The 26982-nt window shown below is 54.5% G+C and overlaps 8 protein-coding genes across 8 annotated transcripts; 5 read left to right on the forward strand and 3 right to left on the reverse strand.

Moving 5' to 3' along the window:
- Window positions 1-76: 76 nt before the first annotated feature.
- Window positions 77-3121, reverse strand: NCS54_01046000 (Chloride channel protein; the record flags this gene model as incomplete). Its single annotated transcript, XM_053155767.1, has 6 exons — window positions 2198-3121; window positions 1993-2145; window positions 1831-1945; window positions 1690-1781; window positions 1454-1639; window positions 77-1402 (listed from the first exon to the last, which is right to left on the reverse strand). Exons 1-6 carry the CDS (start codon window positions 3050-3052, stop codon window positions 77-79), a joined length of 2727 nt encoding a protein of 908 aa, XP_053011742.1. The 5' UTR covers window positions 3053-3121.
- A 948-nt stretch (window positions 3122-4069) lies between these two features.
- On the forward strand, window positions 4070-6082 carry NCS54_01046100 (Hypothetical protein; the record flags this gene model as incomplete). Its single annotated transcript, XM_053155768.1, has 3 exons — window positions 4070-4446; window positions 4502-4808; window positions 4859-6082. The coding sequence occupies 3 exons, from the start codon at window positions 4070-4072 to the stop codon at window positions 6080-6082; spliced, it is 1908 nt and encodes a 635-aa protein (XP_053011743.1).
- A 390-nt stretch (window positions 6083-6472) lies between these two features.
- NCS54_01046200 (Hypothetical protein) lies at window positions 6473-8065 on the forward strand (the record flags this gene model as incomplete). Its single annotated transcript, XM_053155769.1, has 1 exon — window positions 6473-8065. Exon 1 carries the CDS (start codon window positions 6542-6544, stop codon window positions 8063-8065), a length of 1524 nt encoding a protein of 507 aa, XP_053011744.1. The 5' UTR covers window positions 6473-6541.
- A 48-nt stretch (window positions 8066-8113) lies between these two features.
- Window positions 8114-8725, reverse strand: NCS54_01046300 (Hypothetical protein; the record flags this gene model as incomplete). Its single annotated transcript, XM_053155770.1, has 1 exon — window positions 8114-8725. One exon carries the CDS (start codon window positions 8723-8725, stop codon window positions 8114-8116), a length of 612 nt encoding a protein of 203 aa, XP_053011745.1.
- Window positions 8726-9067: 342 nt separating this feature from the next.
- NCS54_01046400 (MFS domain-containing protein) lies at window positions 9068-10608 on the reverse strand (the record flags this gene model as incomplete). Its single annotated transcript, XM_053155771.1, has 3 exons — window positions 9068-10260; window positions 10316-10454; window positions 10504-10608. The coding sequence occupies 3 exons, from the start codon at window positions 10606-10608 to the stop codon at window positions 9068-9070; spliced, it is 1437 nt and encodes a 478-aa protein (XP_053011746.1).
- A 4927-nt stretch (window positions 10609-15535) lies between these two features.
- NCS54_01046500 (Cell division control protein 42-like protein) lies at window positions 15536-16604 on the forward strand (the record flags this gene model as incomplete). Its single annotated transcript, XM_053155772.1, has 4 exons — window positions 15536-15558; window positions 15750-15869; window positions 16075-16453; window positions 16530-16604. 4 exons carry the CDS (start codon window positions 15536-15538, stop codon window positions 16602-16604), a joined length of 597 nt encoding a protein of 198 aa, XP_053011747.1.
- A 1620-nt stretch (window positions 16605-18224) lies between these two features.
- Window positions 18225-19536, forward strand: NCS54_01046600 (Hypothetical protein; the record flags this gene model as incomplete). The annotated part of the gene is made up of 3 exons (XM_053155773.1): window positions 18225-18353; window positions 18410-18866; window positions 18944-19536. 3 exons carry the CDS (start codon window positions 18225-18227, stop codon window positions 19534-19536), a joined length of 1179 nt encoding a protein of 392 aa, XP_053011748.1.
- A 4828-nt stretch (window positions 19537-24364) lies between these two features.
- NCS54_01046700 (Hypothetical protein) lies at window positions 24365-26728 on the forward strand (the record flags this gene model as incomplete). The annotated part of the gene is made up of 1 exon (XM_053155774.1): window positions 24365-26728. The coding sequence occupies one exon, from the start codon at window positions 24365-24367 to the stop codon at window positions 26726-26728; it is 2364 nt and encodes a 787-aa protein (XP_053011749.1).
- Window positions 26729-26982: the final 254 nt, after the last annotated feature.

Consider the following 26982-nt stretch of genomic DNA (forward strand, 5'->3'; position numbering starts at 1 on the left):
ATGGCCAAGGAAACTAGAATACTCATAACATGGATCATACGTGTTCCAAACATTCCCGTTTATGTGACAATTCCCTCTATAACATGGGCTCCTCGCCCTGGATACTGTCGCCGTCATCAGCGCCGTCCGCACCCTGCAGCAGCCCGCTACTCTCGAGAGCGCCGTCGTCCGCCGCTATACTCGTCACACCCGTCTCGTGACCTCGTCCACTGGGTCCTAGGCCCATGGTGCGCCTTGTCTCCTCGGCGCCATTCAGGACGTACCAGACGTCCTTCTTTGTCAGTAGCCCCTGAAGGACGCCACGATCGCTGAAGAGAAGATAGCGTAGACCGAGCTTCTGGAAGTATGTCGAGACGAGGTGTAGGCTCGTGTGGGATGGTAGAGTCAGGGGGGTCTGATCCATCCAGGGGCGGAGGTCAAGGGTGGTCCGCGGGTCGGCAAGAGGCTGGTGAGAGAAGAAGGCCTCGGTCTCCGGAGGAAGTGAGCGAGGCGGCTGAGTTGAGGCGGAGAGGTTATAGGCCAGTTCGGCGCGTGAGATATAGCCGAGGAGTATGGCTTCACGGGGGTCTGAAATGACGGGGAAGCCACGGTAGGGATGCATCTCGAGGATAGTAGTGAGGGAGGCGATGGTATGGCCCGTAACCGTAAGGACGACGAGATCCTCAATACGCGTCATGACCTGAGCGGCAGGAATGTCGGGGATAACATCACTGTTCTCGCTGTTGTCCAGGAAGGGATACTCGTTAAAGTGAATCCACGACTCGTAAATACCGCGGCGCGAGAAGGCGTCGCCAACCCACTTGGAGATCATGACAGCGATCATGATGGGGAGAACATATGTGAGGGCGCCAGTGAGCTCGAACATAATGACAACAATAGACACTGTCATACGGGTCACGCCGGCGAGTGAGGCTGCAGCACCGACAATGGCATACGTGCCGGGAGTGACGCAAGGTATATCAGGCTCACAGGAGCCAAAAAGGAAGAACGATGGGTAGTTGGTGACCCAGATCTCCATGATGATGCCCACGGCACGACCTGTAAGAGCACCAATGGCCATGGAGGGCAGAATGATGCCCGCAGGGATCTGCAGGCCAAATGTGACGGCAGCGAGGAAGAATCCAAGCACTGAGGCGAAGATGAGGAGAACGATGGTTCTAGCAGACGCGGCACCCGTCCTACAGATGCCGATAGGGTCATCGAGAACCTTTGAGCACTCGGAGAAGAGGTTAGAGACGAGCTCAGTAGTTTGCGCCTTCATGTAAAAGTTGGGGTAGTTGATGAGAGCTGTGAAGAAGGCGACGATAAGGACCTGGGCGATGGGGCCAGGGATCCAGATATTGGCCTTTTTCCAGCGCGCGATGGCCATGTTGAGCCTGATAAAGAGGCCACCATGGATGCCCTGAAGAGACTTGTTAGCGAGTGAGGCTCCTGAATGACGACATGTACTTACTCCCAGGATGCCCAGGATGGCGTAGGGAAGCAACTCGAAACGATGCCATCCGATACTGTACTGGACTTGGTACAAGACGAGTTTGCCTGACCTAAATGGGTCGAAGGCTTGGAGAACGACTGCAGCCGTCATGGCACAGACAAAACTCTGCCACATAGTCTTGTCTGGGAAATAGTACGACAATGTCTAGTAGATGTGTCAACGCCGAACAGCACATATGTGAAGGCCAAGCATACCTCGAGACTAAACAAGACACCACCGATAGGGGAACCAAAGGCAACAGAGACACCCGAAGCCGCAGCAGCGGATAGAACCTCGCGTTTTCGAGCTATGAGGGTCAGCAGAGGCCTCAACCAGCTCGAGACTTGAGTAAGTACCTTCATTATCGTTGATATTGTGAAACAACTTCGTAAATACGTTGGCGCAACAGCAAGCGACGTGGATCAACGGGCCTTCTTTGCCCAGCCACATGCCCGAGGCCACAGCCAAGGCCTTTAATAGTGAGTAACCGATCAGAAAGGGCGAGCATTCTAGCTTACAAGGCCGAGTGACTTGGTCACAAGCGTCCAACCACCCAGGAATCGTTGGATAACGAACCCTCCCAGGACAGTCTTGATCTCTGGGATACCACTATGCTTAGCGTAGATGGCATACTCTTGCACAAGAAGAGCAGCTACATATGCAAACAGCATCTTGGTCCATGATTAGCACCAGCGAACGGAGGTGAGCAGGATCTAGACGTACCGCAAGACCGACAAAGAAGAAATACTCGAGAAACCACCTGCCGCCGGCCGAGCCCACTCCGAGGGCACCACCCCATGTCTTCCAGCCCTCGCACTTGGAGCCCTGGTCGTATCCATAGCAGCAAAACGCCTTATTAAGGTAAAAGTGGCCGCCCTCAGGCCCGCTGGAGCAATAGCCCTCCTTCAGATCGCCAAGCCAGTCGGTGGTGACGTTGATGCAGGCAGCGACTGCGCCGACTGCCATGCCCGTCAGCAACAGGACGATCCAGACCTGGCTGGCGTCGATGAGGCGCCGGGCATAGCCTAGCACGCCGGTCGCACTGGAGTATAGGACACGCAGGCGCTGGCGCTCCTTGGTGTACTCGAAGATCCAGTCAATGGCCGTGAGATCCTCGTAGCCGACACGACGGCCCGGTCCTTCTATGTACCAATCGAGCGGCGCACCATCTTTGGAGGTGGCATTGAGGGTGACGGGTTCGGCGCGCGGAGGGGTCTCGGAGCCTGAGAAGACTGCGGGCGACGGGCCTCTCGATGAAGAATGCGAGGCGTTGGATCGTGAGCCTATGATGGCCGAGAAGAGACGGGCCGGCGCAGAGAGGAACGAGGGTCCTTGACGTCGCTTGAAGGACATGGGTGCGGCTAGATTGCCTTGCAGCGGGTCATCTTCGAGGATATCGTGGCCGTCATCGCCGTGGCCATAGGTGCCACGACGGGCGCTGACCTCGTCGCCATCCTGGTCGAGAAAGTCGGGCTCGTCGCGACGATCCGAGTCGGGGGTATGCGATGCGGACGAGGCTGAGGCTGAGGCGGAGGTGGATGCGAAGGCGTAGGGGTCTCCAGACATGATGCGGTTCATACCATTGTGCAGCGCAGCCGAGACGCTCGCAGCAGGAGTCTCGCGACGGTCGGGTATTGTTTCTTCTTTTGTTTATTTCGTTGGTGGTGTCTAGAAGGAGAGGCTTCGAATCGTGGTCAAGTGTACAAGTGTTGGCCTATGATGGAAGTTGGGGGGCTGCAGTCGCAAGTGCAAGTGGTGGGCCTGGAGAGCTCGGGCCACGCTGTAGAGTTCTTGCCTAAAGCGTCGAGTAAGAAGGGTCTTTGGATGAAACCGTAGGTACTTTATAAGATTGTAATTTGTCTAGGTACTTTAATTATTTGAGACTCTATTTACAGATGATATTATTGTGAAAATTTTGATTCTAGATAACATTTCGTGCTGCTCTTTCAATTATCCCTAAAAGACAAGCCTCACCCCGGGCCGCATAAAACATTGTCTTGGACAGCAGCAGCATGCCTGACAATCACACCAAATCATGCACAAGGTGGCTGGTTGCATACAGTTGGCTACCAGGCCAATTAATCGACCTTAATGACACACTAGCACCCGAATTTGCAATTCTATTGAACTCTAGACCCTATCCTAGCATCTGTTCTCTGTCAAACAAGCTGAAGTTCGAGCTGAAGGTGAGACTGGGTAGGCACAGCAAGATGCCATCAACATGCTCTAGAACGGGTGCATACAAATAACAGACATACAAGGTCAAGAGATAAATAGCAGGTTTATACCTGTCTCAACTACACTTATAGGTCTTGACGCCCAGAGCAGATTTCTTACCTAAACATCATCATTCCGCTGCTGCTGAACTTCAATGCACCTATCGGGGCGGTTTGGTCTTGGTCGAAATAGTGGGCCTCCACTGCCAAAGCTATGGCTATGAGAGAAGATTGAACAAGCAACCTCAAGGTCGTTGGTCTCATACAGACCTATCAAACTCTAGACTTATTTCAATTTCCCTTGATACTATCAAGGCCCTCTATTTGCAACTTCTCAAGCCAGGTAGCCTCACACTACCCTGGCGTTATCCACACCAACATGGACACCACCACCGACGAGGCACAACCCTCTACCTCACAAGCGACCGACATCGCCAAGATAAAGACGCTCCTCAAGGCAAAAGACGACACGCAGAGATTCGTGGGTCTCGCGCTCCTCAAGTCCGTCCTCGACGGCTCAGAAGAACTCCGACAAGATGAGAAGACTGTCCACAGCCTCTGGTCTAGCCTTTCACCAAAGTTCCTAGACCGGTTGTTACGTACCGGGTCGAAGCCTTCCAACAAGAACGCAAAGGAGATGCTTGATCTTGTTGTTTCTGTTTTGCACATATTTTCTATATTACTCCCTGACCAGGCAAAAAGTGACTTGAAGTTCATTGACAGAACTCCTTTGCTCGTCGCTGCTATTCTCTATAGGTATTGTGTTACACATGTACAACTCCAGGAAGATAAGACATACTGACAGGTACAGTACCGAGGAAACCACAAATTTGATCCTTCAACTCCTCCATACCCTGGTCAGCTCACAGGCTGGAGCTCAAGCCTTTATCAAGATTAGCGACATAAGCTCACTCACCGAGATCGCTCCCACTCATGCAGCAGTCCTGGACATTCTGAGCTTTGCATGGCTCAACTCCATGACTATGGTCGAAGACCCAAGTGCATTGGCTACGAAGATTGATGCTGCCATTCAGAGCCTCGTCTCGTCGTTCACTGGCACTGATGCCGTGACCCTTCTTGAGTTTATCGGCTACTTTCTACGAAACGCCAACCCTACCGTAAGTCATCGTAAGAATCGAGAAACATGGTCAACTAATATGCCCTGCAGATTCTGCCTCGCCAGCCCAAGTGGCTGAAGAGCGTTGTCAACTATATCCAAAACCTCGTCACCAGTCGACCAACCCCCGAGGCCCGCTCAGCCTACACAAACGCCGCGGCGTCCATACTCCAGACCTACCCCATCCAAGGCCCAAAGATCCTCTTTACAGACGCAAAGAAGGACGACAAGGCCTTCTCCTACCTTCTCATCAACCTCCTGCTTATCGACATTCGCTCTTCTGCCCCAACCCTATTGGAGCAACTCAATACGCCAGAGTATCCAAAAGTCTCAAGAAGGCTTACATCTGCATTCGACGTTATCTCCATATTTGTGGGATATCTCGTGCAATGCCTGGAGGATGACTCATTGGAAACTTTCATCATGACTCCAGACAACCTCCTTAAGCTTCGCAAGGGTATTTCTGAGACTATGTCTGTCACAGCTGAATACCTGCGTGATCGATGGGACGCTTCTGTTGCTGGAGCCATGGGTCTGCACCCAGATGCTCGTGCAGGCACAACAGAGACGGCAACGGGTACTTACCACACCCTCGCCTGGGACTCTATCAAGGACAACGCCGACGAGGACATGTTCATCCTCTCTGCCGTCCGGGCGCTGGCGCTCTGGCTGCGGGAAGACGACAACGACAGTCTACGCAAGGAGACGACAGGTTTGATGGACATGTTCATGGATCTCTACCAGACCAGTTCCCAGGAGAAGCTCGACTTTCGCTCTCCTATTCTTGTCGCCCTCGAAGGCGTGACTACCATGGTCAAGGGCCGAGACTCGCTGCTTGCTAATGACGGATGGCGGATACTCACCAGCGATCTCAACTCGATCCTTCAGCATGGCTCACGCACTTGTACCGAGGAAGATGCCTCACGAGCCACTGATATCGTCCGCATTCTCTTGCCCATTGTCGAGCAGGAGACGAGCGGTATCCCTGAGGCGTGGATGGACCTCATTACCGCAGTGGCTGCGTGGGATGTGTCTGATGCTGAGCAGCCGTCGCCATCACTCATGGTACAGGAAGCACAGGTTGCCACCTTGCAACTTTGCTGCGCGGTTCTTGTAGCCGCAAACAGCGGTATGAGAAAGAGATATCAGTATTCTATTGCTGCCATCAATGGTATCGCAGTTCAGCTTGGTGGTCATGTTGGACCGGATAGTCCTGTGAGGGAGATGCTAGACGATGTTCTCGCAACACTGGGAGGATTGGCTCATGAGGGATGAGAAAAGCTGCTTGTGAAAAGCACAACAATCTTGCTTAGATGGGGTATCCATGGCTAAAGAAGATAGCCTGTTGAGATGTTCAACATGATAAGATACAGGACAGACAACGTGCCGTTCAATTTGCTCTTCCTTCAGTGTCTTCTTACTGCGGCTGAACACACCCAAGCGAGTCCTCTTCATGCAAGGCCATGTCAGCGGCTTAACCGTCCCTCACCAGCCAGCGCCCGCATTTCGTCAGTCTGATTGAAGCTGCCACTCACTCTCCAATGCTGACCGAGTGGGACATGCCGGTGAGGGGTAGATACGGCAAGCCCGGCATCAAAAGTGTATTTAACCAGCCATCCGTTCTCATGGCGCTCAAGGGGATGTAGAGGATTGAAAGAAATATGAGAAACCCGTGTTTATGCCCTGTTCAGCTACTCTACAAGAGTTGAACCACCCATCACAAGAAGTAAATATATGAATCGCCTCAGCCATTGTATCAGTCTGCCTCTCCGTTTCACCCACATTAACCAATTTACCATCCCTCGGGCTCTCAGCACAATGCCAGCCACTCACTACGACGTCCTCGTCCTCGGCTCCGGCCAGGGAGGTAACCCCGTCGCCAAGGCCTTTGCCAAAGCCGGCTGCAAGACAGCCGTCGTCGAGCGCGCCGCCTTGGGGGGCACCTGTGTCAACGTCGGCTGCACACCGACAAAGACCATGATCGCATCCGGGCGCGCCGCGTATCTGGCGCGACGGGACAGCGACTACGGCGTGCGAGCTGGAAACGGCCACGTCGAGATCGACATGGCTCGCGTGAGACAGCGCAAGCGCGCCATCGTGGAGCAGTGGAACAGCGGTAGCGTCAAGGGGCTGGCCGCCGCGGGCGTCGAGGTTATCATGGGCGATGCTAACTTCGTCGGTGATCGGAAGCTCAAGGTCGCGCTGCAGGACGGGGGCAACAAGGAGGTCAGCGCCGACACCGTGTTCCTCAATGTTGGAGAGAGGTCGGCGCGGCCCGAGATCCCAGGGCTGGATGACCTAGAGCCGGCACGTGTGCTGAACTCGACGTCCATCATGGAACTTGCTGAGGTTCCACGACATCTCGTTGTACTTGGCGGTGGATACATCGGCCTCGAGTTTGGACAGCTCTTTCGTCGCCTGGGAGCTGATGTCACTGTCGTTCAGAGAGCAAGGCAACTCGTGCCGCGAGAGGATCCTGATGTGGCAGAGTGTCTCCTCGATATCCTTCGGCAAGATGGCATCACAATACACTTGTTGAGTACGGTCGACTCTATCTCGGCCACAAAGAACGCAGAAACTCCCTTCTCGGTGAGCGTCAAGACTCCGACCGGTCAGACAGAAGTGTCAGGATCACATCTTCTCTTGGCGGCAGGTCGAGTGCCCAATACAGATGGATTGAATCTCTCTGAGGTCGGCATCAAGACAACTGCCAAAGGGCACATCGTTGTGGATGAGAAGCTCCAAACCACAGCCTCAGGGGTCTATGCCCTGGGAGATTGCCATGGTGGCCCTGCCTTTACACACATGTCCTATGATGATTTCCGCATCATCCGCACCAACCTCCTTTCGGAGACCATGTCATCCACGACTCCAACCATGGCCACAACACAGGACTCTATCTCCCGAGTCCTGACCCCGTATTGCATGTACACTGATCCGCAGTTGGGTCACGTCGGCCTCCACGCCAGAGACCTCGCAAACAGTACCAGAGAGGTTAAAATGGCCAAGATGCCCATGAGTTATGTCGCAAGGGCATTGGAGACGGCGGAGCCACGAGGCATGATGAAGGCGGCCGTGGACGCAAAGACGGGCGAGATCTTGGGTTTCACGTGTTTGGGTATTGAAGGAGGTGAGGTCATGTCGATTGTCCAGACTGCTATGATGGGTGGCTTGAAGTGGTGGGACCTGGAGGCAGCAGTCTATGCCCATCCAACTTTGGCTGAGAGCTTGAACAACCTCTGGGGACACCTGGAATAACTCGGTATGAGCGTATCTTGTGCCACAAGGCCTAGTCTTATAATGAAATTAAGATGCCTCAAGCGGAGCCGTCTGAGACTGAGTGTTGGCTGTGGTTTCACCCTCATTCTTCGCTGTCGCCTTGGCTCGTCTCTTCCGAGCTCGTCGCACCTCAATCTCGACGTTGAGCATTTCAGCATTGACAGAGACGAGCCTGGGGATGATCTTCTCTACCGCCTGAACAGATTGCGTCTGGGCTGTGCGAAGCGGCATGGGTGCGAATATGCCGTACCAGTGCAATGGATTCCTGTTCTTCTTGGGCTTCTTTTGAGTGGGCTCTTTGGTGCTGTCCTCTTCGGCCTTGTCCTCCGATTCCCCATCTTTTCCCTCAGTGGCGGCTTTCTCTTCCTTCTCTGGCTCTTCAATAGGAGCATCGATGATGGAAAACGACGGAATCTCTTTCTCGTCGACCTCAATGTCAAGAAGGCGGATTGCCTGCATCCTCTCATCGTAATGATCCTGGCCATATCTCATGCCTCGCTCGCCAGCAAAGTTTGCTCGTGCAATGTTCTGGTAGACATTGGACTGGATCTCTGATAGACTCTTGCGTAGCTGGGTGTATTCGTCTAGCAAGCCGAGATAGCGCTCAAGGAGCGCGTCAATATGCTGTTGCTGGTCCATGGTTGTGTCGCTATAGGAAGTGGAATTGTGGATGATTCTGCGATATTCTGGTGTGATAGAGAGCTCACATATGATCTCTTCGGATAAAAAAAATTCGGCTGTAACCAAGAACTTCACGTCGTGCCGAATATTGACCAGATGTTGATAGAAAAGAGTTGCCTTGACAGCTCGGAGTCCATCTTGTGCAGGTGAAAGCTGCCTACGTAGCTATACTTTTATGGCTTAGCGTCGGTGTCAATTGATTACCATGTCAAAACTCACGGGCATTTCGCACCATGCATTCTCCGAGACACCAAACTCTAGAGGAGCGATTCATTCATTCACCCTTATTCATGTCCCTACTTATGCCTTAGATGAATCTCTCCTCCGACCTCGAAACTTGATATTCAGAGGCCCGCCCGTGTACAGCATCGTTGGGATTGCAGACACAAACACAATAACACCCAGTGACCACCCTACAGTCCCCCATCCAGCACTATCTCTGATCATTCCGCCCAAGATGGGCCCTACCAATGATCCTCCAGAGTAGGCCATGTTGTACAGGCCATACGCCTGGGCAATCTGTCCCACGCCCTCCTTCCCATCCTCGCCCTGGACAGACCAAGTGATCTCTGCCATGAGAGGGCCGAAAATACACGACATGGTGATGCCGATGCCGACAAGGAGTCCACACAGCAGTATCTTATCCTCGATCTTGTTCTCCGAGACGAACCGAAGACACACGGCAAAGGGTGTTGCGAAGAAGAGGCCAAACGTGGCGAGCCATTTGGGCCCGTAACGATCGCTTATCATTCCAATGACGGGGCCGAGAAACGAGGGCAGAATGATGGGGAGGAAGATGAGTCCTGCGCCAATTGAGTCCCAGCCGAATATCTCCTTGGTGAGAAGAGGAAGCGTGCTTTCTAGGGCGGTCTGGATAATCGCCTGAACGAGTGTTCCCCAGAGAGCAGCCAAGAAGCGAGGTCGTCGTAGCAGTCTGACCAGTGTCTTGATGGGCGTCCGCGATGGATCCAATTCGTCCTTGGTCGTCTCATCTGTTGTTTGCACTGGGGTCTTCGAATCCCCTTCGCCCTCTCCCTTGGATTCACCAGCCTGAACGCCCTCCAAGTCGGTGGAAGTTGCAGTCTCTGCATTGTCAAGCCATACCTTGGCCTCCTTGACCTCGATGATGACGAGACGCAGAACAATATCTACTGCAAGCAGACCAAAACACATGGCAAACACAGAGTAGTAACCCCCCTTGCCATACACAACTCCTCCAAGTAGAGGTGCCGTCAGGATGCCAAGACTGCAGGCCATGCTGATCCAGCCCATTGCCTTGCCGACATGGTCCTTATCCACAGTATCGACAACCAAGGCCAGACCAACAGTCCAGGTGAGAGCCGCTGATATACCCTGGAGGACACGGCCGATGAGGAAGAGCGGGAGGTTTCGTCCTACGCAGAGGAAGACGGTAGCTCCAGCCAGCAAGATGAGACCAATAAGCATTGGGATTCGGCGGTTCTGGATTCTATCTGCCAGGTATCCCCAAACAGCTGTGTTTCAAACTACATGTCAACACCCGTCTCACCAAGGGGAGGAGTTACATACGAGATCCGCCGAGAAGAGCGGCGCCATAGACGGCCAGTGCTATCGAAACCCAGTACTGGACTCTCTCTGTGCTGATGCCAACCCGGTTTTCGAGTGAGAATGGCAGCACAGGGACGATGACGCCGTACAGAAAGATGTCCTATTGAATAGGTCAGCTCGGTTTGTGACAGAACGGTGCCAAGTATTACAGTAAAGATGGCAAAAGAACAGGTGGTGACGATTAGACCAGCTGATGATCGCAACTTGAGAAGTTTCGGCGGCTTGTCCTGCCGCGTCCACTCGAGAATCGCCATTATGGGCAGCTTAGAGGCTCTATGGGCAAGGTCCTGTACGACAACCTCTTTGGCAGCAGAACTCCGAGTCGTCGAGCTTTCACGGACTGACAAGCCTTGGGCTGTTGGTTTTTATCCGCCCGAGTTTCTTGTCGCTTCGCCGTACCCACACCAACTTTCCGGACTCGGGCATCTCGCGCCCCGACGACCGGGAGCTCGAATGGATGGGTTGCAGGTCCCGGATCGCCACATGGGGTTAGCGCACCAGCTCGAATCTGTTCATGACCCCAGATGTTCGCCGAAAGATGCGGAGTGAGTTGAGGCTAGTTGCGGAAGGAATCGACTTCTATCTGGAGCTTGATGTCGTCACTTCAAGGTTGGCCGATGGATGAAGGACTCTAACATGGGGACCAAGTACTTTGGTTTGGTTGGGGCCAGGTTTGGTAGGTCAGAGATTTGCCACGAGGAGTACCGAGTACGAGCCTGAATCGTGTATATTGAAGACTATATTGAAGTAGTTCCCGCCTAAAAATACACATCAGATTGGCTCTACGTCGGTAGTTCAACTTGACTAGGACTTCCTAGTTAATAGTACCTGGATAGGTATTTACGGATATGGCATCTTGCGTCGCAGATAAAGCTGCCCCCTGAGCTCAGCATTCCCGGTTGCAGACAGCACACTTGGCATTGCTACCCACCAAGTCGGCAACAATTTCCAGTTCTATTATTGAGTATACCCGACGTTGTGTTGCAGGAAACAAACATGATCTATCCGCAACTAGCTCCAGTCGTTCGCCGACAAGTTCGCCGACGCCTACGCCGAAGATGGCGCGACTGACCGCTCACTCTGTATCGACAGCACTAACGAGAGCCAGACCATTCCAGCCAGTAATATCTCTTCATTCTGCCTGCACTCTGGGAGGGCTTGCAGAGCAAAAGTCGAGGAGGCTGATTGACAACAAATCGAAGGGCGAGGGTGCAGATTTGCACTAGGCCCGGCCTGGGCCGTGATGGAGCAACGTGCAGACCGTTAACGACTGGAGCTGGATGTGCCATGTCTCAGGTTACCCACGAACGAACAGGGTGCAGTGCAGTGCTGCAGAGTCTGAGCGTCGAGAGCCTGGCTGACCCAATGTGAGACAGGCAGCTGGGCCGCACGTTTCCCTTTCGTCCCATGTTGATGAGGATGGGATGCAAGTTGAACAGACTCTTGTCAGTCTGATAGGAAACTGAAATCTGACAGGTCTAGCTCACAAGGGGAGAAAAAAAGAGAAACAGGATGCCGACGAGTGATCTCCGATGCATTAAGTCGTGCAAGGAGCCCTGGGTAGATGTAATATCCCTGGGCTGAAGCTTGAGTGTGGGCTTGGAAACAAGGACCCTTGAGCGCGTGTGTGTTTTGATGGATGGGCAACGTGAATGAGGCGGGAGCTGGGGTCTTGGATCCCGAGATTTGGGTCCGGCTAGCTCCTGTGATATTCCCCGGTATGGATGAGACTAAGGCGGGATCCCTCTCTGCAAGGCTGTCTTGTCTGTGTCTGTGTGTTTCGTCTGATGGGAATATGCGGCGGTGGTAATGCTGACTGTCGGCATGTTCAAGTGCCGACATGCTATTGCATATCTTGCCATGGATGGTGGTAGTCCAGAAGCCTCTAGCAACACAGGCCGAGTCCTATTACTGGTGCAAGGAGATGGTATCACGACATAGATAAGGACCCTTTTTCTTTGACCACGAGTTACATATACCTTCTGAGGCGAGTATGTCCCAGACCAGACCCCAAGGCTCACCGGAAGCACAGAGCGCACGGTGACCCATCGAGAGTCGTGTTTCTCGGTCACGCGTGGTTCGCAATTTGCTTTCGAGGCGGGAGGCGGTTTGGCATCGTCCCCCAATCTCACACAATCTGATGAGCCAGTCTCGTCTACATGAGCAAGGACCATCTCGCAGTTCCCCTTGCTGGTTGGTTTAGTCAGGATATAGGGGATTTGCCCAGGGCTAATGAAGGCATGGGCCAGAGGGAGCTCCCTGCAAAGGCTGAACAACCACCACCCCCCGGTCTCTCATCATCAGATGGAATTCATCTCGAAGGTCGACTCGACCTCGGACAATCAAGGTCAGACCGGCAGAGCAGGTGAGCCTCGAACTGGAGATGACGGCGTGAGTCTCTGTGTGGCAAGATGGCATCACCACCAGGACGAGACGAACTCGGCAAGTCATCAAGGACCAGACAAGCATGTCTCCCCAACAAAGAAAAGAGAGGCGCAAAGAGTAAAAGCCCATCCCATTATGACGAACCCGCCCACCCCCCGGGGAAAACTGACCATCATTTGTCCACTCTTTGGCCCCTATTCAAGCTGCCCATGCTCAAGTTTTGTCCTGCCCTTTGTTGCTTGCTTGCTTGCTTGCTTGCTTGCTTGTGCAAGCATCTCGTAGGTGGCATCTCTCGTCGAGGGTGGCTCAAACGTCGCTCAACCCTGATGTCGTCATCAAACGTCGACGAGCCTTGTCGCAGCATTCCTCGCTCTGCCTTAAGTTGGCTGTCTGCTAAAAAGGGTCCCTTTTCCAAGGGCACGGTTCTCCCATACGACGTAATACCGCCGACTGGGGCTTTTTCATTGTCAATCAAGCCAAAGCTCGCCGGTGTTTCTTTTTCTCTCTCTCTGCCCTCCTGCCCCTGACTTGCGGTTTCACGTTTGTTTCCCGTAGCGGCTCTGGTTGGTTGTTGCAAGGGGCCCAAAGAGCCCCAAGTTCACGCTCGGTTTTTTTCGTTCTTCACCATCCATCGTCTGGGGGTCGTCATGGACGCGATCCGGTTTAGAGGATTTCTCCGATGGAGGGAGGTATCCGCAGCTAAGAGGATACCTGGGTGTCCTGCTGATAGCTTGAGGAGCTAGTGGTATCTTGACGTGGATAACTAACAGAGGAGAAAGAGGCCATGCTTAGCTGCCTCTTAGAATTGCACCATCATTGACTGTTATCAGAGGCCATGAGCATAATGTGATGATGTTTTTAAAACATGTTGAACCGTAAAGCGTCCATCTCAAATGCCTTATCAGCTCCCTCCATCTTGCGTGGCTCCTTGATGGGATGAAACGGTCCCGTTCTCATGGATAAGTTATTTGACAGACTAGTCCAGTACCTACCAGGTTCACTAGTAGGTACCAGCCTTGGTGGGGACGGGCCTCTGATCACTTGGGGCTCGGGGCTCTTCATCCACTAGAATGTCCGCCCTGGAGATGTCCATGGCCTCCAGCTCCAGAGGCGCCCAGGCCAGGCGCGTCCGCCCACCCGTGCCCGGGTCCGTTTTCCATGGCATGGATGCATCGCTCATCAACTTGAACGCCCCCTTCCTCTGCCTACTTCACGAGGTTCATCAATTCCTTTGACTGTCCTGCTTTGTCTTGCCTCTGCGACTTCTTACATATTTCTTGGCCTTGTCAGGTTATCGACGGCCTCGAGGGCAAGTTCCTTTTCTCCTCGGAGCACGACATCCATCTCGCTCATTACAAACGTCCTCGTGCCTCACTCGACGTTGACGATCAGTCCAACAAGGAGGAGGAGATACGGATAGACGTACAGCAATCAAGAAAAGAGGTTGGTGGGTTCCATTTTCTTGATCCTTCTTCTGCTGCTTGTTGGGGAAACTCATTTGACTGTGCTGCTGCATCACCATCCATCATCATCACATCCACCATCCCAGCGTGCTACGCCGTCTGGCTCAATCTTGTCCATCATCCTTCCATCTCTCACCTCATTCATTCACTCGTCCACTCCCAGACGCACGCACGCACGCGCGCCGTTGTCTTTCCTCCACTTGGTTATCCACTCTTGCCCACGTCGCAAATCGGCCTTGGCCGACTCTTCTGGAGCTTTGCTTGGCTGGTGGCAGTCTACCTGAACAAGCAGCAAAGGACGACAACGACGGTACGGTACCACCCTGTTACTCTCGCGTTCACGCTCATCACCACCATTCACAGCCTTGGCTGGCTGCTTCTGTCTCTCTGTCACCAAACCAAGTTATTATTACCAGGCTTGCTTGCTTGCCTGCCTGCCTCCTCATCTTTGGACCAAGGTACTTACCCACCTAGGCTAAACCTGGGAATCGTGCTGCTCCAACCCCCTCCCCTCTCATCCATCCTATCCCATCCCCTGCTTGGTCTGTCTGGCTTTGGTCTGGTCTGGTCTGGTCTCTTCTGGCTGGTCGGGTCCTTCTGCCTGCTGGCCTTGCACTTCCACTTCCTGCCTGGCTTGCTTTTGGTTTCTGGTGCTGTCCACTCCCCCCAAGGCCCACTATTACCTACCGACCTACCGCTGCCCGCCAACTCTGCTTCTGCCTCTGCTTCTGCCACTGCCACTGCCACTCCCGTCCAATCTCACTTCCACCACTGGCTGGCCACCTGCCCGCCGCTGCCTACCTCAACCGCCTCCAGTGCAGTGCCTCCCGTCACCACTTAACTTGACGCTACCCACTGTCAGCGACTCGCTCATCAACTAAGCTAACCGTGCCTCCCACCTTTTTGCGCAGGTCCGGTCCTGAGGTCCCCGTCTCCATTCATCGCTCGCTCGAGTCGACCACAGCCTCCTTCTCTCCATCTCCACCCGCTGCTGCAACAGCGCCCAAAACGCAAGGAAGCAACCTCGATACCAACCTGCTACTTGCTACTGCAAACCGCATCCACCGCATCCTCACCTCCACCATTTCCATCCGCCATCCATCTCCAGCCAACTCGTCCCTCGTTGCCTTGCCTACCTACCTCCCATCTTCCGATATATCCTCTCCGATTCCGACTACGACTTCGTCTTCTCCGCTCCCGCTTCCTCCCCGCTCTTTCACCTCTCACCGTTCGCGCGCGCACCCGCCCGCCAATAGAAGCTTCATCACTCGAGAGCCTCTGCATACCACCTTAGCGTAGTCGAGCTCCTGCCGAGGAGCTGTCGAGAGGAATCATGACGGTTGTCGCAACGATCAAGTAAGTTCTGTCGCTTTTCGCCTGCCGCCCTTTACTGGGATTTTTTCCCTGCCTGTGCCTGCTCTAGGCTGCCTTTCTCTGGACGGCATCACCCCGAGCATGCCTGCGCATCGCCTCTACATGCCATCTCCTTTCTCTCCTGCCACTTCTTCGGCTGCTTGCAGAAGCTAACCAGTCTCCTCTCTTGATAGGTGCGTCGTCGTCGGCGATGGTGCTGTTGGAAAGACTTGTCTTCTCATCAGCTACACAACAAACAAGTTCCCCTCCGAATATGTTCCGACCGTCTTTGACAACTACGCCGTCACGGTAATGTGAGTCCTACTTGCACGCCCATCAGATCTACGCCAGCCCCCACGCCATGCCGCGCCCCCACATACAATGGTTGTTCTTCGCTGTCAAGATTGCGGTGATGGACCCCTAGTACATGTCGGATTCCAGATATGCGCAATCGACTTGGGGATATTGTCACTTGACGCCATAGCGCACGGTCATTTAGGACGGGCTAACCGGTGGTAGGATTGGTGATGAGCCATACACTCTGGGCCTGTTCGATACTGCCGGTCAAGAAGATTACGACCGACTCCGACCTCTCTCATATCCCCAGACCGATGTTTTCCTTGTCTGCTTCAGTGTCACCTCGCCTGCCTCGTTCGAAAACGTCCGCGAGAAGTGGTTCCCCGAGGTCCGCCACCACTGCCCTGGCGTCCCCTGCCTGATTGTCGGTACCCAGGTGGATTTGAGAGATGACCCCAGCGTCCGGGACAAGCTGTCGAAGCAGAAGATGGCCCCGGTGCGACGGGAGGACGGCGAGCGAATGGCCAAGGATCTGGGTGCGGTCAAGTACGTCGAATGCAGCGCTCTGACTCAGTACAAGCTTAAGGACGTCTTTGATGAGGTATGTTGGGGGAAAGCCGAGTGGTCTATGCCTATATAGATAGGCGACTCTGAGTATCTGCTAACTACCTGTGCAGGCCATTGTGGCGGCCCTTGAACCCCCCGTCCCCAAGAAGGCTGGCTCCAGGGGGCACAAGTGCCTTGTCCTATAAACGGATAGGCATGAGCCGCAGCCCCGCCAAGACCAAAAACCATTCTTCACTCTCCCCTGAAAATGGTTGATTAGCCAAGAAGGCCTTAGCAGGCAGTAGCGGGCAGAGAGTCCTCTGGCGTGGGTGCGGCAAGACTAGATTGGGATGACCGGAGCGAATGGAACGGAATGCGATGGGATCTCACAAGAAATGGTCATCCTGTGTTTGGTATGGATCGGATAACGGAACGAAGCTTGGGGAGCAGGCGTCTTGTTCCGTGACGAAGAGACGATGGTTTTCGAGGGCGACGTATGCGATGGACTCTCCTCGGCCGCTGAGCGTGGCCATAGTCTGCCGGAGACTCTATGATGAGCCAGCCCAACCCCGTCAGCCTCTCTGAAGTTTCCTTGGACCGGGATCTACAACGCTGTTTATTCCTTGATTCTCGCCCGAGGGTTTCTGAGGTAGGAGGATGGACCGAAGGATGGAAATGAAACCGGGAGAGCGGACGGGAGACGATTCATACATCCAGGTGGGAATGCTTTGATAGGACAGTTTGGCGATTGGGGTGCAATTTACATCGATGTCTTGTCTTGTTCGTCTTGCTTGACTTTATAGAAAGTTTGTGTATTTTTCTACTTACTCGGAGTCTGCTGTTATTGTCGTGTGTGTATAATCAAGAACTTGACATGACGTAGACGAAGACCAGCCGAGTGAAGGCTCGGATGCTGCATCCGAGGTGAGGCATGTCTCGGTGAAGGAGCTTCGGATTTCTCATGACCGCATTCCGGGCCGGTCTCGTGCTGCAGTTGGAGACTTTGGGATTTTCATGATGCCAGCGGGGATGGGAGGGAGAATGGCACGTTCATGGCATGAGGCGGTGGACGGATGGTAGATGCTGTATTGGTGCCATTGCCATGTAGGACATGGATGCAGAGGTGCAGTTGCTCATGAATCATGTCAAGGGAACCTTGAAGAAGACGGACAAGTCACCTTGTAAACAGCGGCAACCCAAGGCCATGGTCAACCTCGGATGGAGGTTCGTCTGTCATTGGAGATAAGACGGGAGTCGGAGTCTCCTGCCCCGTCGCGTCAACTTTCCCTTCTCAACCTAGCCCCGACGCAAGCCCGCCAACCTCCGGCCCCGTTCCCGGGACCGCCCCTCCTCTGCTCTGGCCGACTCGGAGCCAAAAAATGGCAACAAACTGCCTCATTCGGCTTCGGACGACGGCCATCTTCTCCAACTTTTTTTTTCTTGTAGAGGAGAGGCGGGGAGAGAGAGGGACGCGGGGGTGCTTTGTCGCTGGGCGATTGGCCAATCGGGCGCCTGGCTGCATTACTGTACTGTATCTCATCGCGTGGTCTGTCGGCATCAGGCCTCTTTGTCAAAACTCTAGCCCATTGGCCCGCGGGGACCGTAGACATGGAGAGTTTCGTTCTTGTATGACCAAATGACAAGCCTTGCGACTCGACTCGAGTAGATCCCATCCCGACTCGTGGGGCCGGCCGCCGGCGCCGGTGGGGGAGGGCATGCCACTTTGGACGATGCAGACAACTATAATAGACCTCGCTGCCTCCCTTTTCTTTCTCTCTTCCTCCTCTTCTTCTTCCTCAGGACTATAGGTTTGGACTGCAACCAGAATGAAGTCTTCAGCTCTCTTGAACCTGCTGGCCCTGACAGGGCTGGCCTCAGCCTGTGCTCATGATCATGACGACAAGGAGTGGACCAAGGAGGAACTGGATGAGCTCGAGGCGAAATGGGGCTATGAGGTACGTCTTGCTCGTTAACCCCGTGAGAATTGCCTGGCTTACACTCAATCAAATAGTGGCCCTTTGCTGGCATCAACACCTTTGCCCACCTGAACCACGTCAAGTGCCTCACAGAGCCCACCGAGCCCTTCGATATCGCCATCGTCGGTGCTCCCTTTGATACGGCCGTCAGCTACAGACCGGGCGCACGCTTCGGTCCCCGTGCCATCCGCTCCGCCTCGGCACGCCAGACATCGTTCCGCGGCTTCAACCCTCGCGCCGGCATCAACCCCTACCAGAATTGGGCCAAGATCGTCGACTGTGGCGATATCAGCATCACTCCCCTTGACAACAACATCGCACAGGAGCAGATGACCCAGGCCTTCAAGCAGCTCGGCAAGCGAAAGACCGTATCCTCCCTGGCACCCAAGCCCAAGTTGATGACCCTGGGCGGCGACCACAGTCTAGCACTGCCTGCTCTGAGGGCCCTGAATCACATTTATGGCAAGCCTATCCAGGTCTTGCACTTTGATGGTGAGTTTCGACTGCTTGGTCTACTTCAGGGAGGCAGACTTCTCCATTTGCGATACAGAACTGACATGTATTCTCAGCTCATCTCGACACCTGGAACCCGGCTGCCTATCCATCTTGGTGGGGAGCCTCTCAATTCACCCACGGGTCCATGTTCTGGATGGCCAACCAGGAAGGCCTTCTCTCCAACTCGTCCTCAGAGGCCTCTGTTCACGCAGGCCTGCGCACTCGCCTCTCGGGCGACGATTTTGCCGACAACGAGGATGACACCTCGCAGAACTGGGTCCGCTTCACTGCTGATGACATTGACGAGATCGGTACCAAGGGTATCATTGACGGCATCCTCAAGGTCCTCGGCACCGAGAACCCCGTCTACCTGTCTGTCGACATCGACGTCCTCGACCCGGCCTTTGCCCCCGGTACCGGTACTCCTGAGCCTGGTGGCTGGTCGACCCGCGAGTTCATCCGCATTCTGCGCGGTCTCGAAGGCCTCAACCTTGTTGGCGCTGACGTCGTCGAGGTGTCGCCTGCGTACCAAAACGGCGGAGAGGAGACCGCCCTGGCTGCGGCTCAGGTCGTGTACGAGATCATCTCGTCCATGGTGAAGCGAGGACTCGCCGATGGTGGAAAGGAGGCTAAGACTGCTGGCTCTGCTGGAAAGGATGAGCTGTAAAGCTAAGGTGTATATTTTATCTGACATTGATCAACATGGCTGCTGGATATTGCCATCAAGGGTTGATGTGTCTACGAGTTATGACAGGTGCGAGGGGGCAGCCGCAACGACGGTGTCTGTGTTAGAAAGGCGTATGGTTGGGGTTATGAATCGATGTAGACAGCGAAACTAAAATGAGAAAATTCATAGTACTTCAAGTTCGCTGAAGTGACGCCAGCAGTTCTCTGTTCCCTCCTCCACGACTGGCACCAATGATGAACTTGTAGAGTCTCTAGGGAGATAGCGAGACACTGCCTCGAAGACAACTTGGAAATGGTATCAACTGTCCAAGGGCGGTTTGTCCTGCCGCACGGTATGTACAGCATCCGGTGGATGTAAGTTCATTGAGGCTGTCCTCTCTGGCCCGATCTAGGCTTGGACCTTACAAGGTACCACTTTGCCTCGATACCATGACGAGAATGCCTATCTGGCCCGGACTTCTGAGCTATGACAGTTCTGGACTTGACGAGTTGCTCGCTTAGACATCCACCAACAGATTGCTCCCCCGCTCATGGGCCATTGGACGCTGCGATAGGGGTGAAAGGATGTGTCCAGGCCAAGACATAACTTAATGAAAGCAAGGAGAGCCAAGAATCAGATATGACGGTTTGCCGATGGTGAAAATAGCCTAAACAAAAGGCTTCTAAAAACAAAAACGCATTGCTTGACCCATACGGGATATTCCAGTCCAGGTCTTAACTTGAAGGTCGTTTCAGGTGACGAAGCGAACTTGAGCTTTTTTTTTCTTTGGCCCCAGTATTTGACAGAGAGAGGCCATGGGCTGCAGAGGTCAAAGACGATCAGCCTCAGGGATATCGGGCCTTGTTTCCGACCTAGCCAAGAGTCTCGAGTGCATGTTTGTCAGATCGTGCTGCACCATATCAACTAGGTCTGTCGTCAAAGAAAAGGCCTGGAAGTGGAGGAGGCCCGGTTCGCACGCCACTTAGCTACGGGCTGCAACATCTGATTGAAGGGATATGTGTGTTTTAGCGGGGGTAAGGGAACTGGCCCGTGGTTGGAGGATGAAGCGGTTTGAGATGAACAATCGGGAGGAATCAAGTCATTGGCAGTTCCTGGACCAGAAGGTGGCCTGTGGGTTGTCTTGAAGTGTCATGGGGAAGACTGTGCTCCGGTGCGAGTGAAATATGAGGGCATTATGAGACGATGGCATCCGCGGACGACTTTTGTGAGCTGCTGTGTGATCTTCTCCTATACTCTGTTGCTGGGCCAAGTCGTAAGTCGGAGAAACTGATAGGCCCTCGAGACGCAATCGCGCTACGGAAAGCAGCTCTCCGTGGTGATTGGACAATGGACAACGACAGAAAGGGACTGCTCCGTCTGTGACAGGGATTAATAGCCGACGGTCTTGGTACAGTACACTAGAGCCTGCCGACAAACTGGTCAAGGCGTATCGCGGGATGTGGGATCAGAGATGGAACCCGTGTGGCTGCGGGTATCAAGCCGGCAACTTCCAAGCGTTGGACTGTGGGACATGAACGTTTCTGGCATGCCGATGTTGGTAGGTCCAAGTCTGGATAGAGTCCTCTTGGTGCGAACCAAGAAGGTTCAGTTGAAGGTGCATGAGGCGGGTGGCGCGTTTACGAGACGCCTGAGACGCTTCCGAAAATAGTATCGGATCCCATCTGTCTGAAGGCGATGGTGTTTGGGGATGCCCCAAGACTGGCCCCTTGGGCGTGTTTCATGGTGACTAGGGCTGCAAGTACATACGGGGAAGGACAGACGAGAGTCTTTTGCCGTCAGCCAGAGCAGATGTTGACGTCGAACAAAGGGATGTCCCTTGTCATTTGCAGGTCAAGTAGCCGCCGTGGAGGGGCGTCTTGTACGCCAATTTTGCTGCGTGGGTGACACAACAACGGTGAATCGTCTTGGCCTCTTGCTGCGGCTGCAGAAGACATAACGGCGCCGTTGGGCACGGAGTCACCTTGGTCCGGTGTTGGTGAGTGAATGAGAGAGTGAATACTTGCTCAATGAGAGAGGGGCCGAGTGAGCGTTTCAAAGGACGCGGGTGTATTGACTCTTCGAGCAAGTTTAGCGCGAAGAAGCCGGGAGGACCACCGTCAGACACAGGCATAGACACAGACACAGGGCCCCCGCCATAATTTAGGGGTCCAGAAAATGCAGACCGGCCGGCTAGGCAGGGGAGACGCCGCGCCGTGGAAGGAAGCTTCCAAGAAGAAGCAAGGGGCATGATGAATATCACGACAATAAGATGAATCAACCAGATGCTGATGCTGGTGCAAGGTTTTGGATCGAGGTTAGAGGCGTCGGATGGTCCAGGCTCGAACGAGCTTGTCGGTGAGTTTGGTGTCTCCAGTGCTCCTTCCTTCTGCTAGGCCTTGTGCAAAGTAGGTACCTGCCCGCCGAGGTGCAGTTTGTGGTAACACGCAGGCACAACCCGACACGACACGATACGACACGCAACTTGAAAGTTCAACCATCATCGGGTCCAATTTCAATCTGGATATTACCTTAAATTATGTGTGCTCCCATGGTCGGAGATTTCATATCCGTCCGTACATACACATATCCGAACGACGACTAGGGAATCGAGCAATCAATCGATCGCACTTCATCCCTTTCTCTGTCTATGACCCCATAAGATGCTACTCTCCTAGTCGCGTGGTATTCTACCAGCACGTCTAATAAAGCCAACATTGACTGACAGGCAGGGAGGTGAGGGTGAGGGTTTCTGTCAGGTCAGGACAATGAATGTAATGTTTGGCAGGGGTGGCACCACCAGCGAACGCCCCGACATGGGAGCAACGAAACACCCACATGGGCTCAAGGGGCTCTTTCATCCATCAGATCCAGACGGCCAGAGCATCAGATGCGACGGAAACACGGTACTATCCTATCCGGTACTCAGTCGACGTCTTCCCCAATTCCCATGATTTTCCGTGCAGTGTCGTGTGCTGTGCGCTCAAGGCTCCCCGTCGTGAGACGGCACGCCCAGGCATGGCCAGAGACAACGGCGGCCATCCCTGTCGTTCTCATTAAACTATCGGAGCAGCCAATTCCATCCCTCACCCCCTTTGGGCAATGGCCCTCCTTAGCCCTTCTGGAGTCTCCTGTAGCCCCTGGGTCGCCGTCGTCCCCCTGGCTAAGGCCTAGCTCATGCTCCCCCAGAGCTCGTGGTGGCCGTCTCCACCAGAGGCACGTTGCCACCATTCACCGTCGACCAGCTGGGTCTATTGACTGTCGCTCACACTCTCCCATCCATTCATTCTCACCCCTGGGCGATGCTGGCACGAGCCGACCAATCCCTGCCGCCCAGTCCCTGGCGCTCCCGGCTCGTCGTCGCCACCTGGGCTCCGGCTCTGGCTGTGGCTCCAGCCTCTGACCTCTGGCCTCTAGCCTTCTGGGTCCTAGTCGATAGCTTCTTTAGCCTCGACCGTTCGTTTGTGTGTGGGCGTGGCCGTCTCTGGGTGCGCTCCTGAAGCGCCTCCTGGATCCTGGGGGGCCCTGCTATTGCGGCTGTCAGTGCCTGCGCTGGGCTGCGACCAGGACACGATTCTTTCTTCATGTCGCCGCTTGCTGGTTGGTAGCCGCATCATTGTTGCATTCGTTGCTGCTGCGTTGCTGCTGCTCTTGCTTGGTCTCCTCCTTTTCTTTGATCCATCCGTAGCTGCAGCTTCCTTCCCTTCTTTTTCTCTCAGTGTTCCGGCTCTCTCTTTACCGCCCTTCCTCTTTTCTTCCTTTCTGCCTCGATTCTCTTCTTCTCTTCTCTCTTCATTTCATATCCCTTCTCTTCCACCTCCACCCACCCACCGACCCTCCTCCACCTCATTCCCTACCCACCTGGTCGTCTGGCCTTTTCCTCTCCCTCCCTGGCGCCTCTTTTTCATTTGGGCCTTATTACCTTGCATTATTTCCTACCGTTGCTCGCCTGTCGGCCTGAGGCTAACCCCCTGTGGTCCGTCCCCTGGTCCACTGGTCCCCTGGTGCCCCGATCTTGGAAGTCAAGGTGGACGACATCCCAATCCGTCCCCTTCTCTCTCTCTCTCTTGACTCTTCGTTCCCTCCACATTCGTGTCGTCTACTCACCGACGCCGACTCTTGTCCCTTTTTCTTCTCTCGTCGCTAGACTCATCATCTGGGGTACTCGCTGTTCCTCATCAGATGCAGCGTCGTCTCTCTTCCTTCTCTTGAGACCCTACTTTTCGACTTCGTCGACGCTCGTTCTGGCCGTACTGCTTTATTAATACTTTGATCTACTCCTCGACTTTCCCCTGGATGTCATCCTAGCCCACGCACTCTCGTGCTTTGCGTTTCTCGTTCGACTCTTCGATACACTCGCTCTTACCACCGATTACCTATTTTTGACCCTTCAGCCTCGCCTCACGGTTCTCCCACGACCCGGCCGAAGTTCTTCATATTCGATACCGATATATACTAGACGGTCGCTTCCTGGAACGACCCTTTGACTTCGAAAGCTGCTTCGTCCTATTCGCCTTTGGATACGCCGACGCGCTTGATAATTCTCGACTTGATCAGCTTCATTCTGCACAACCCAATTGCTTGCTTCTCCTTTGCTCCCGAGACCCATAAGCCGTTCCAAACAGCTTAGCCGAGATCACTTCCCCCTGAAGACCAGATACTGCTAAGCAGCCAGTGACAACGAGCCTCGGACCGTCTGAACCGTTCAGCCGGACGATCCTCCCAACTTCGCAGCTCGCTCCGTGCCTTACTCGGGCACGTTCCAATCTTCAAAACGGCTGTTCTGTCGCACGTCGGGCGGGACTCGCTCGTCCCCCCTCATCTGCTCGGTATGCAAGATCTCAACGGACCCGTTGGCCAGGGCGCCCCCAACGGCGGGCCTGCCAACCGCTTCGGCCACGCCTCCAAGCCCTCCAACAGCGACACTGGCTTCTCCCATGGCGCCTTCAACTCCAACATCTCGGGCTTTGCCGAACGACACCCGCGACGAGGCAACATCCCCGCCATCAACACGCAGCCTCAGCCCATGACCCAGCAGCCCTCCAACAATGGAGCGGACATGGCCACCCCGGGAACTGCATTTGACATGCAGTTCACTCCTCTTTTGCCCTCGCAGCTGCTGCTCGGTAGCCCCTTCCAGCCTGGCACTCCCGCTGCCTTCGCCAGCCCTCAATTCCAGAGTCTTCCTGGTTTCCAGCCCCAGCAGGGAAACAACCAGCAGCAGAATGGCGTCTCTAGCCCCGTTCAGCAGACCATCTCGCCTCAGTCTTATCAGGGTATTGTTTCTCCTTCTACCTACGGCGCTCCTCAGTTCTACCCGCCCCAGTCCCCCACTGGCGGCTTCAGCATGCAGGCTCCTCTCCCTCCCACTTCGCCCGTCTCGATGGGATCTGGCGTTGTCACTGGAACCAGCCGAACTGTTTACTTGGGCAACATCCCCCCTGACACAAGTGCTGAGGAGATTCTTGGCCACGTCCGCAGCGGCCAGATCGAGTCGGTCCGCCTGCTGCCCGACAAGAACTGTGCCTTCATCTCGTTCCTGGACGCTAGCTCCGCTACCCACTTCCACTCTGATGCCATCTTGAAAAAGCTCTGCATCAAGGGTCAGGATATCAAGGTTGGTTGGGGCAAGCCCTCCCAGGTGCCTACCTCGGTTGCTCTGGCTGTCCAGCAGTCTGGTGCCTCTCGAAATGTGTACCTGGGCAACCTGCCCGAGGAGGTGTCCGATGAGGAACTCCGTGAGGATCTGGGCAAGTTTGGCGCCATTGACACCATCAAGGTCGTCCGTGAGAAGAACATCGCCTTTGTCCACTACCTCTCGATCGCCAATGCCATCAAGGCCGTCTCTCAGCTCCCTCAGGAGCCCAAGTGGCAGGCTCCTCGTCGCGTCTACTATGGCAAGGACCGCTGTGCCTATGTTTCCAAGACACAGCAGCAAAACGCGGCTCAGTACCTGGGCATTGCTCCCGGCTACGCCCACATGCTTACTGGTGCTGACCGTGACCTGATCTCGAACGCCCTTGCTCAGCAGTCTGTTGCTGCCGCCGCCGTCGCCACCACTGCTGGAGGCATCAACAACCTTGGCAACCGAACCATCTACCTCGGCAACATTCACCCTGAGACGACCATTGAGGAGATTTGCAATGTGGTCAGAGGTGGTCTGCTCCACCATATCCGCTACATCCCCGACAAGCACATCTGCTTCGTGACCTTCATCGATCCCACCGCTGCTGCCTCCTTCTACGCCCTCAGCAACCTTCAGGGCCTCATGATTCACAACCGACGCCTCAAGATCGGCTGGGGCAAGCACTCGGGTGCTCTCCCTCCGGCCATTGCCCTTGCCGTCAGCGGTGGCGCTTCGCGAAACGTGTACATTGGCAACCTTGACGAGACCTGGACTGAGGAGCGCCTGCGACAGGACTTTTCCGAGTATGGCGAGATCGAGCTTGTCAACACTCTGCGTGAGAAGAGCTGCGCATTTGTCAACTTCACCAACATTGCCAACGCCATCAAGGCTATCGAGGCCATTCGAGGAAGGGAGGAGTACAAGAAGTTCAAGGTCAACTTTGGAAAGGATCGTTGTGGCAACCCACCCCGTCAAATGCAGCAGTCTCAGTCCCCTCGCGGAGATGGCGTCTCCTCTCCCCCTCCTAACGGATCTCAGAACAGCGGCTCTCCCACAAATGGCAACACTCCTCAACAGTCGGCCACCCTCTTCAATGCCAACAACAACCCCCTGACCATGTATCTCAACCAGGTGTCTCAACAAGCTCAGCAGCAGCAGCAACACCAACAACAACAGATTGCTGCTCAGCAGAGTGCCCTGTTTGGCACAGCACAGCCATCACCTGGTGAGCTAGGCCTCGATGTTCCCCAGCAGGTCCCCATCTCGGGCCACGGCCAGTCAGCGAGCATCTCCAACGGCTACCCTGCCAACAGTGCTACCTCCGCTGCTACAACAATTGGCGGTATGCTGGCTCCTGGCCCTCGCGGCCAACACAACCGAGCAGTCAGCCTTCCGGTGCTTGCTCCTGGGTTTGAGAATGGCGGCAACAGCCCCAACGGCATGCCTGGCGCTGAGAATGAGCGACGTGGTCACCACTACCAGGCCAGCTTTGGCGGCATGGGTTCTGGATTTGGCCTTGCCATCCAAGGAGGTCTGAACGGATGGGTTGAAGAGGAGGTTGCCAACTAATGACGCTTGTGCATCTTTACACATTCAATCTCTGCGCAGGCGAGAATGAACGAAAACTTGCTTAAACGTTGTAATTGACGCACACTTGGTGCGTCCTGTCCTTTTTGCTTGGGCTTTACACACCTTCATTCTTTGATTTCCCTTTTTCTTGATAATTTACCCCTTTGGACGGATTCGTCATTGTTTCCTGGTGTTGCGCTCACCGCGAGAAGAGAGCGTTTAGAAGAGAAGACACCTGTGGCTAATACTCCCCT

This window comes from Fusarium falciforme, chromosome 8, assembly GCF_026873545.1.
Source record: "Fusarium falciforme chromosome 8, complete sequence".
In the NCBI taxonomy this organism is placed as follows: domain Eukaryota; kingdom Fungi; phylum Ascomycota; class Sordariomycetes; order Hypocreales; family Nectriaceae; genus Fusarium; species Fusarium falciforme.